Source organism: Bubalus kerabau, chromosome 6, assembly GCF_029407905.1.
Source record: "Bubalus kerabau isolate K-KA32 ecotype Philippines breed swamp buffalo chromosome 6, PCC_UOA_SB_1v2, whole genome shotgun sequence".
In the NCBI taxonomy this organism is placed as follows: Eukaryota; Metazoa; Chordata; class Mammalia; order Artiodactyla; family Bovidae; genus Bubalus; species Bubalus kerabau.
The window spans coordinates 105,310,534-105,321,207 of NC_073629.1; the positions used below are offsets into that span (position 1 = coordinate 105,310,534).

General features: G+C 55.6%; 1 protein-coding gene across 1 annotated transcript; it reads left to right on the forward strand.

Moving 5' to 3' along the window:
* Nucleotides 1-248: 248 nt before the first annotated feature.
* EDN2 (endothelin 2) lies at nt 249-5,443 on the forward strand. The gene is made up of 5 exons (XM_055587002.1): nt 249-306; nt 659-821; nt 2,301-2,423; nt 3,480-3,578; nt 5,350-5,443. The coding sequence occupies exons 1-5, from the start codon at nt 252-254 to the stop codon at nt 5,441-5,443; spliced, it is 534 nt and encodes a 177-aa protein (XP_055442977.1). The 5' UTR covers nt 249-251.
* The last annotated feature ends 5,231 nt before the right edge of the window (nt 5,444-10,674 follow it).

Consider the following 10,674-nt stretch of genomic DNA (forward strand, 5'->3'; position numbering starts at 1 on the left):
TCCCTCATCCTGCCCTCCTCCCTACCGCAGAGGCTGGGGCGGGCCAGGCGCCCTGGGAGGAGGCGGTGTCCCTGGCTCCCTGCCCACCGGTGCAGGGCTGGACGGGCAGGGGCGGAGCCATGCCTGGTGTTATAAGAGGCAGCCAGGGCACCGAGGCAAGGAGCTGTCGCTCAGCTTGGCAGCAGGACGCTGGCAGCAGGCACACTCCACACTCCAGCCCAGCCTGAGCACGCCTCACCACCGTGGTCGCGATGCCCACCGCCTTGTGCTCCATCGCTCTAGCCCTGCTCGTGGCCCTGCACGAAGGTGAGCACCCCCCACGGGCTCAGCAGCTGCAGCAGCCCCGAGGCTGCTTGTCTGTGTCTCCTGCTGGGGCTCTGTGCCCCCTAAGCCAGCCGGGGGCCTTCAGGGGCAGGAGTTAGGCAGCTTGGGGGCTGCAGGAGGCTGTGCTATTAGAGGTGCTGCCGTCCCAGGGCAGCCACCGGTCCTTCCAACCCAGAGCTGCTGGGGCTTCCCCAGGCTGGCCCAGGGCTCCTGAACCCTGAGACTGCCAACTTCCTCGATTATGCAAGAGGAGGAGCCCGGCGGGTCCCCCATCCCAGCTGTGTCAGGCGCCCTGACCCACCTCTCCACTTTTCTCTCCCTCCTGTGCATGCAGGCAAGAGCCAGGCCGCTACCACCCCCATCCCAGAGCAACCAGCGCCCTTGCCCCGGGCCCGAGGCTCCCACCTGCGGACTCGACGCTGCTCCTGCAGCTCCTGGCTCGACAAGGAGTGCGTCTACTTTTGCCACCTGGACATTATCTGGGTGAACACTCCCGGGTGAGCTACTGGAGGGATCCAAGAGGGGTTGCAGGGGGCAGGGGTGGGGGATGCTGGCATGCTGGGGAAGCCCTGGCACACTGCAGCTCTCTCTTGGAGTCTGGGGCTAACAACAATAGCAATCAGCTATTGCTTCAATTCTCACGTGGGGGCTGCCTGAGCAAGACAGAGGGCTGTCTCATGAAAATCCTCACAAAAAGCCTGGTCAGAAAGTGTTGGCTCCATTTTCCAGATCAGGGTACTGAGGCTCAGAGAAGTTAGGTGCCTTTTCCAAGGTCACACAGGAAGAGTAAGCGGTAGGTAGGAGGCTCCAGCCTAGGTCTGCAGATGCCAGAGCGCACAGTGGCTCTGCCATGCTGCCTCTGTATAATCTTCCAAGAATAATATGATTAATGACAGCACCCATGTCTTGACTGCGCCAGGCCCTATGCCAAGCACTGCTGGTGCGTTATCACCTCGTGAACGCACCCCCATCCTCCCCAGTGAAGCAGGGACAGCTGCTGTCCCCAAATGACAGACAAAAAACCTGCCCCGTGTCACCTGGCGGAGCCGGGGTGGGGTCCCAGTGCTGTCTGCTCTGTCTGCACCCGCACCGCCTCCGGGCCACTGCATACTTCAAGTTGAAGTTTCTCTGTGTGTTTGTATTTTTTTTTTCTTCTCCAAATTGCAAAAGACAAGAGAATCCCGGCACGTAAGCGTGTGTGGAGCTAATCCGCATCCAAACACTGGCTCAGGGCGGGAACCCTGCCAGTCCCTGCGTGCTGGGTCTACCTGGAGTCTCTGCAGCTCCAACCACACCGTCTAAAATTAGCTTGGGCGTCCGTGGTGCTGGTCCAACCGGCCACGGGGCCCTGCCCTTCACCTGGCCCGCCTCAGTCAGACTGAATCTGAAATCGATCTCAGCCAATCTAACATACCTATGCACACACACGCACACGTGCAGGCCAGGCACACTCACCATTTTAAAGTCAAAACTCTAAGAAACACTTGGGTCACCCTTCCAGGCAAGTGGTGACCGGATGGAGGCAGCTGAGCTGTGAGCCTGAGTGTTCACTTCTGTGAGAGGGCACTCTCTCTCTTCCTTCCAGACTAGCTAGGGGTCTTCTTTGAGAACAGGGGGACCAGCCTGACTCCGTCAGCTCAAATTGCTGTCTGGGAGTGAGAGGGGCAGGGAGGACAGCTTCCACCCTTCCCTCCCATGCTGAGCGTCTTACTGAGCAGGACCAGGGCAATTGGGAGGGAACAGAGGCCCGAGAGGGTAAGGGTCTTGCCCGAGGCTCCCTGGCATGTAAGGAGGAAGCTGCAGTGGGAATTCTTGAGGGCAGGAGCTGGTTACTTTTGCTGCCACCCTGGTGGCATGGATGGCTATCCCAGTGTGCAGTGTGGACAGTCCCAGCTTGCCAATGGTCCTGGTTTATCTAATCCTCTCTCTGTCTCTCTCCACCCTACACCACTACCTTGCTGGCGGCCCGCCCACAGACAGACAGCTCCTTACGGCCTGGGAAACCCGCCAAGACGCTGGCGCCGCTCTCTGCCAAGACGCTGTGAGTGCTACAGTGCCAGGGACCCCGCCTGTGCCACCTTCTGCCATCAAAGGCCCTGGTAAGTGGGCACCCAGCCTGCAAGGGGCCAGAGGTGACTGCTGGCCTGGACCTGCTCTGGAGGGCAGGGTGTCTGGAAGGCCAGCAGTGGTGGACCGTTAGTCCCTAGGTCATGCCCGACTGTTTGTGACCCCCATGGACTGTAGCCTGCCAGGCTCCTCTGTCTATGGGATTCTCCAGGCAAGAATACTGGAGTGAATTGCCATTCCCTTCTCCAGGGTGTCCAGGAGGCCAGCAGAGGCATGGCTAAATGGTGGAGGAGGGGCCAGGGGAGCAGGGTCCTGGGGGTCCAGAAGCTGCCCTGGGCTGTGGGGCAGCCTCCCTTCTTGCAGGGAGCCAGTCACCCTTGAGTCTTCCCCCCTGCCACTACCCCCAGCTCTGGGGGCTTCTGAGACCATTGCGTCCCCACTCATGGGCAGGACGAATCCTCCCCAGGTGACAGCTGAGGCAGCACAGGTCCAGAGAGGAAACAGGACTTGTCCTGTCAGGCTACACAGCCAGTCAGACGAGAGCTGGGCCTTCCGCCTTAGTCGCTGGGGCTCAGGGAACTCTGGAACTTTCTCAGTGGAGAAGCAGTAGCTCGAGTTGGGAGGCCATGGCACCGTCCCCAAGCTGTCACAAAGCGCCTTTGCCAGTCTTTCAGCCCTCTGGACCTCCCTCCCTCCACACGGAGCGTTGGGAAAGCAGACAGTGACTTCACCCTCCCCTACCTCCCGCTCCCATGACGGCCTATGGGAAATGCCTCCCCTGAGACCTCAGCTGTGGCTGCAGCCCTGCCTCAGTTTCCCTGCCGAGGGCTCTGCTTGGCTGCAAGTGGCCAGACTCTGGGAAGGCCAGCCACCCCACTGCCTCTTTCTGAGGCTGAGAACGCATTCCCAGTGGCTCAGTTTTCCTCAGGCCCCACCCCACCTGGGAAAAGAAGGGTGCCAGGTGCACAGGGTGGAAATGGATCTGCTCCTGAGGGCGGGTCGGGGCGGGGGGCTGGGCTGGGCCTGCAGCCAGGCGGCCTGGGGGCCCTGGACAGCCCCTCACTTGGGCCCTAATGCTGTTCACTCAGGACTGATGCGGCAGCAGTCCCAGGCAGCGGGTCCCCTGCAGCTGCGTTCCAGGATGACAAGACGCAGGCCACGGCAGGAGAGCTCCTCCAGCGGCTGAGGTGAGGGGCCCCTACACTGATTGAATGCCTTCTGTATGCCTTGCACATTTCCCTTATTCTCCATATGACGCCTTGGGTCCTTACGGGGCAGCCAATAGCAGCTCAGACAGGTAGAGGTGTTTACCCAAGGTCACACAGCAAGCTACAGCATCTGGCTGACTCAATAGCCTGTGTTCTTAACCACTATGCTCTTTGTTACTGCCAGGCCTGGAAGTGGACTTTTATTGAGGGTTTCAAGGCTTGTGACTGTGGAAGGTTCCCAGGTGTTCATTCAGGCTGTGTCTGAATCAAGCATCTCCCACATGCTGGGGTCCAAACGGATGCTACCCAGCCTGTTCCCTCCCTGGGTCCCAGACTGGACTGTCTCCCTGGTAGCTACAACACGGCTCAGCTCAAGGCTTGGCATCCAGGAGGTGCCCATGAACGTTTGTCCAACCAAACTGACTTGAGAACAGAAACCTATAGCCAGTCACGTGGCAGGGTGGCTGAAGGGGCAGCATCTGAGCTAGAAAGTCCCAGCCCTGCCACGAGCAAGCTTTGTGACCTTGGTCTGCTCACTGAACTTCTCTGTGCTTCTGGTTCCTGTCTGTGAGGCAGGGACACCGCTGCTATCCATCTCACGGGCTTGTTGTTAGAGCAGTTGACATACATGAAGAGCCCCAAGAAAGCCCAGGCCCTACGGGAGCTCTGAAGGTTTTAGCCATCCCCAACCTCTGTCCCTGAGGGTTCCTCAGGGCTGCCCAGGGCCGGGGTGCAGCCTAGCCCCTCAAGGGTCCACATCTCTGTGAGGAGGCAGAAACATAGGCAAAAAGACAGGATGGCCGGCTAGGCAGGACCCAGGATATACTGAGGAACTGTCTTAAAAAAATAATAATAAAATGAAAGTGTTAGTCACTCAGTCGTGTCTGACTCTTTGCAACCCCATGGACTGTAGCTCACCATGGAATTCTCCAGGCAAGAATACTGGAGTGGGTAGCCATTCCTTTCTCCAGAAAATCTTCCCAACCCAGGGATCAAACCTGGGTGCCCCGCATTGCAGGCAGATTCTTTATCATCTGAGCCACTAGGGAAACCCAGGAAATGTCTTAAGATGAAAAACTTCAAGGTAAGACTTTGCAAGTACTTGGCATTCCATAATCAGCAAAGAGTGTTTTTGCCAGTCTGTACTCAGCCTCACACCAGTTCAGGCCTGTGTTTATTTTACAGACCAAGAAAGGGGTTCAGAGAGGTTGAGACCCTTGCCCAAGTTCCCAAAGCTGGGAACCAGCCTCCCAGTTCCCAGGCTAGAACGCCTTAAACCAGAGGGAGGCCACCTAGATGACGGCAGAGCCCCCACCAGGGTCTCAGCCAGATTCAAAGGACTGCTAGGATCCATACATATCTGGAGCTGAACCTTGAAGAATGGGAATTTTAGGGCACAGAGTATGGGGTGAGTGGAAGGTCAACAGCCTGAGGAGCCGCAGGGATAGAGGTGTGGAAGTGAGAGGGCAATCAGGGGAGAGCCACGGGGCTACTCTTGGCCGCCCAGTCACCCTGGTGGCACTTGATGTTGAACATCAATTTTGTCAAAGCTCCTTGTGGGCAGAAAAGCTTCTAACCTGCCCCGGCCTCTCCTTGAGGTTCAGACCTTGTTTTCAGGGTCGGGTGTGACTACCCTCTGACCTCCTGGCCATGAATAAGGAATCCAGACCCTATGACCGCTGCCTCTCATGGGGAACTCTCAAGTGATCTATATCTCCAGAGATGCTCAATTGACCTCTTTCCATTTCAGGGTTATTTCTGCAACCAAGATCCACTTTGCTAGGCAACAGCAGAAGACGACGAGGGAGACCAGACCTACACACTCCAGGCAGAGGAAGAGATAGCTCTCGACTCTGGGAGAACTTTGGGAAGGAAGCCTGTGTGGATACAGGAGGAGAGGGGCATCCCAGAGCTGGGAGACCTTCCGACCTGTTTCCTGGGCCAGAAAACCCAGCTGCTGGAGCAGACACAAGCTCTGGCCTCCTCGCCCTGGGGAGGGGGCCTCGCTCAAGGCAGCTCCGTGACACCAGGAAAGTCATCAGGCCCCAGGCTGCAGCATGGCCTCCCACACTGGCTCCAGTTCCAAGGCCCTGCTGAAAGGAATGGCATGCGGAATGTGCTAACCTGGAGGTGTCCTGTCTGGCGGCTGTGAACCAGGAACAACGTGCAGTGGCGGGCACTCACACCTAAGCCAGCCCCAGAGGCCAAACGAGTCCCCTCACCCCTGTTCTGTCCCCTCCAGCCCTCCCTCTCCAATGTCCTTATTCTCCCCTCATACCCTCGGGGCACTCTTGGTGAGAAGGGCCTGCGCCACTTCACCTGTCTGTATATAACTTATTTGCTCTAAGAAATTTGACGATTCCGATTATTTATTTTAACGTATTTTTTTAGACTCTCAATTATTTACCTGCGAACTTGTGTTTGTAATAAACAACAAAATAATGCTCTAGCATTTGGTCTTGGTTGAGCAGGAGGTGGGAGGCACTTTTCAGGAAGGGGCTGCTTAGAAGTGAAGGGAACAAGGGACAGCGGGGAAAGAGCCTGAGGCAGGTGTGGAGCCCTGAGTTGCACACCCCTGTGCCCTGGCTGGGCATCGCTGGCTGCTGACCCACCCTCTCTGGACTTTTGCCTATCAAGTGCCTAGACAGCCATTTGCAGCTTTGATATCCCGGGTTCCAGGATCTGTGTTTCTATCAGGCCGTTAAGTGTTGGCCAGGCCTTTCCCCAGAGCATGTTTCATAGGAGCCAAGACTACGAGGACCCACTTCTGCTCTGGTTGCCACCCCTGAGATTCAGAGCAAACCTGTCCAGTGAGGGCCGTGTACTGTTCCAAGGCTGTGGGCAGCCCTACTGGCCGGGGATGGCTGTTGTGATGGAGTCATAGACTGCTCCTTGTCCCTCACCCTGGGCTTGGACAGACCCTGCTGGGGGCGCTCAACACTTCTGTCACTAAAGAAGCCCAGGGCTCTAGCACTGGGTTGGCCGATCCTGCCAAGGCCCCAGGAAGCTGCTCACCTGAGTCCCAGGGACAGCCAGAAGCTACCCCCGCTGGCAGCTCCTGAGACCTACAGCCTCCACGGCTGCCAAATCCCCCTGCGAACAAACTGTTCCCTTTCCCCTGGCAGGCCTCTGCTGGGAATGGTACGCTGTGGCCTGAGCCAGTTATTGAAAAATAATTATTTACACACTACTCTAAGCCTGCCTTGTCCGTGGAGCCAGCCCCAACTCCCTCCTGGGAGAAGAACATGTTGACGCATATTGAACTCCTACTGTTTGCTGGCATTTTATGCAGATAAACTCACTTCATCCTCATGACAATCCCACGATATAGGTACTTTTATTATCCCCATTTTACAGATGAGGAAACTAACGCACAGAGAAGGCAAGTAATTTTCCCGGGGTCTCGCAGCAAGTAAGTGGCAGCATCAGGATTTGAACCCAGAGTGTATAGTACACGTGTCTATATGTACTGACTAAATATTTGTTGATTGAATTCATGGATCACCATTGTAGTATGACCTTGAACAAATCTTCCTCTTTCTGAGCCTCAGTATTTTAATCTATAAAATGGGAAACAGTAGTTTCCGCTTTGTAGAGCTGATCGTGAACCCTAAATGGATGAGTTATGGTGCTGGGCTCAGTCCCGGGCCTGATGAGAGGCAAAGGCCGAATGTCAGGCCATTAGAAGTGATGATGTAACAAGAGGGACAGGCACAAAGCTGCAGGACCTGAGCTGGGGGGAGATTGGGGCTGGCTGGTGTGCAGAGGCATGGTCAGAGAAAGATGCATGACTAAGGTGCTACTCCCATAGCCTAAGGAGAGTGAGACTCACATCAGTAGATGGAAAGTGAAGAAGGAGCCCCAGACAGAGCAGACAGGAAGGGTAAAAGACTTTGGCAATGGGAGTGACAAAGGCGTTTCCCATGGAGGATCCCATGTGGCTGGAGCATGGTGGGGGGAGAGCAGCAGAAGATGAAACCAGGACTCCCTGGAGGCCAAAGTAGGGAGGCTGCACTTTCTCTCATGGGCCATGGGGACCCTCGAAATGTCTGTGGGCATCAGGGACCTGGTAAAGCCAGACTTTGAAAAAATGCCAGAGGGCCACACAGGGGGAGCCTGAATGGGGAGACAGAAGGCAGGGAAGCAAGTCAACCGCTGGTCCTTAGGGATCCAGCCTGGGTGGCTGGGGTTGGTGATGGAGCCACACAGTTACTTCCTACCCAGGATTCTGGCACACCTCTCAAATCTCACTGAGCCTGACACCAGGTGAATCTCACTCCCCAGCATCCTGTTCAAAATAACCCTGCCCCCATGGAAATCCCAAAGCAACAGCCAACGGTCAGGCTAGGCAGTGGTGTGGGGCAACCCCAGCATGGCAGGAGTGATCGAGACCAGGTAGAGGAATGTAGGTTGAAGGTGTGTCGGAGGCCCAGGGAATTAGGCATTCACTGCCCCGGTCAGAGTTCAAAAATCAGCGACCAAATGATTAAGTAAGAGACAATTAGAGGGAGGCCCAGAAGGCAGGTAAAGGCAAGGCGATACTATAACCCCCAGGATCCTTACTCTCAAGAAATGGGGACCCCTGGCTTGGGCCCTGCACTCTAGCCCTCTGCCAGCCATATCTTTCTCTCCAAATGAGAAGTTTGCAGGGTGAGGGGTCATGAATACCCAAAGTCTGAGCCTGCTTCTAAACCACATTCCATGTAGCAGGGGCCTCAGAAGTGTGGGGGAAGGTGGGATAGAGTTTGGAAGAAGCAGAGGAAAATTTATGAAGAACTGTTGCCAAATCAAACTGAACCCTGGGAAGAAAGGCGTCAACATTTTAGAAAGCGTATCTGGATTTTATGGGACAAAATCGTCCCTTTTTCCTGCCTTTTCCATAAATACTTACAGGGTTGGTTTAGGCTTTCTGAGTTAAACTTGTGTTCCTTTTAACTGGAACACCAGGCAGAGATAGGCCAGAAGGGGGCACAGGGTGACCCAGATTTATTCGGGTCACGTGCATGCATGGAAGCAGAGTCAGAGGGGAGTGGGGTTCCATGTCCAGGACTATGCAGCCTGATACATATCCAGGCTACAGACCAGCCCTTTTCTGTCCTGGACTGCCTCTCCCTCCACTCTGTCATTCAGCAAAGAACCCCAAGGAACTAGTTTCACTCTTGCCATCTCACTCTCTCTCTGAACCTCAGGGATTTCAATTGAGAAAAGTCATTTGCCTATCAGGGCAATGAATCATTGGAGTGTGGCCATCCATGCGTTCAACAATTATGAGCAATCACCGTTCAGAGACTCCTGTAAACAAGGCAGACACAGCCCCTGCCCTCACAGGCCAAGAGGAGAGCCTTTCAATAAAGCACTGTTACTATGAAGGTAGAAGTGAAAGCACATTTATTGAGTGCTCATCAAGCTCTTCTTGAACATGGATTCTTTGAATCCTTGCAGCAACCTTGCACAGCAGGTTCTATCATCGCTATTCCCAACTGAGAGAAGAGATAACAGAGGTTAAGCAGCTCACCCAAAGTCTATGGCTAGCATGTGGCTGAGCTGGGATTTAAATCTCAGGCTCTCAGCCTGTCTGCTGTCCTGCTGCTCTAAGCAAGTAGATCCACAGTGTGATTGAGCCCCTCGGGTGGGAGAGTCTGGGAGGCTTCCTGGAGGAAGTGACAGTTGATCAAGAGAAGGAGCGGGTGGACAGAGTGTTCAGGCAGGGGGAACAGTGTGTAGGAAGGGATCTATATTCTCTGTGCTTAGTCATTCGATCCTGTCTATTTGGGACCTCTTGGTCTATAGTCCATCAGGCTCCTCTGTCCATGGGATTCTCCAGGCAAGAATACTGGAGTGGGTAGCCATGCTCTCCTCCAGGGGATCTTCCCAACCCAGCAATTGAACCCAGGTCTCCTGCATTGCAGGTGGATTCTTTACCAGCTGAGCTACCCAGGAAGCCCATTCTCAGACCCTATCAGGGAACAAAAGAAGGAGGCATGGGGAAGACTGGAGAGGGGTTGCTAGCAGGGTGGGGGAGGGGGGGTGCTACAAGCAGGGAAATCCACAGCTGCTGTCACCTCACCCCCAATCTGTGACAGCCTCAGACAATGTCCCCCTGGAGAATATTGCCATGCCTGAAACACACCTTTGGATCAAATCATGCTTGCGCCCCTTGGGGTTTCCCTAGGCTGGCAAGGAAGACAGACAAGGCAAAGTGAAGGGACAGGAGGTGGGTAGGTTACGGGCTGCCCTTCCAGCTGTGTGCCCTTCCTGTTTCCCTGGGATCTCTGCTCATTTCATCCCAGGGGCATTGTGGGTTCACAGGGAAAGCTTGGGGAAGGAGTAGGGTTTGCACACGCTGGAATGAGGGAAACAGCCGGAGCATAGAAGAATCCGAAAAGAGGCAGCAAGCCTGATTGGCAAGGGCCAGGCTGGGAACAGCATGCAGTGCCAGGAATTTGAACTTGAGTGATGGGGAGCCAGCGAAGGTGGCTGATCAGGGGAGAGAGCCAGGACAGGAGCTGGCCTTGGGCAGCTGGCTTGTCCTCGGCTCTTCCTGCCTCCCCGGCCAGTGCTTCCAGCTCAAGGGGGCCCTCCCAGCCCCTCGCAGGAGAGACAAAGTGTGGGCCTTGCCTCCGCCTGCCAGGGACCGGAGCCAAGAGCCCTCAGCAGCTCGGAAGGGGGCCATGTGCGGGCCCGCCAGGAGCCCTGGAAGAGGAATGTGGCCTAATTAATTCTCCAAAGCTCAGAGGGCCTCGCCTTGTGGGAGCAGCTGCCAGGACAGGCCTGCCAGGACGCCACGGGCCCAGCCCGTCTATCATTCAGTGCTCGGGGACAGCAGGCTGGAAGCCTGGAGACAGGGGCCCAGGGGGCCAGCCCCTTGCCTCCAGGTACACACGTGTCCTCCAGCCCCTTAACAGCAAATAGTGCGATAATAGTAACAATAGCCAACAGGCCTTGAGGGCTTAAAGTGTGCCAGACTCTGTGCAAAGCCTGTTATACTCACTTCTCATCTATTCATTACAAAGGACCAGTGACAGGGGGAACTGTTACGATCTCCATTTTGCAGATGAGGAAACTGAGGCTCAGA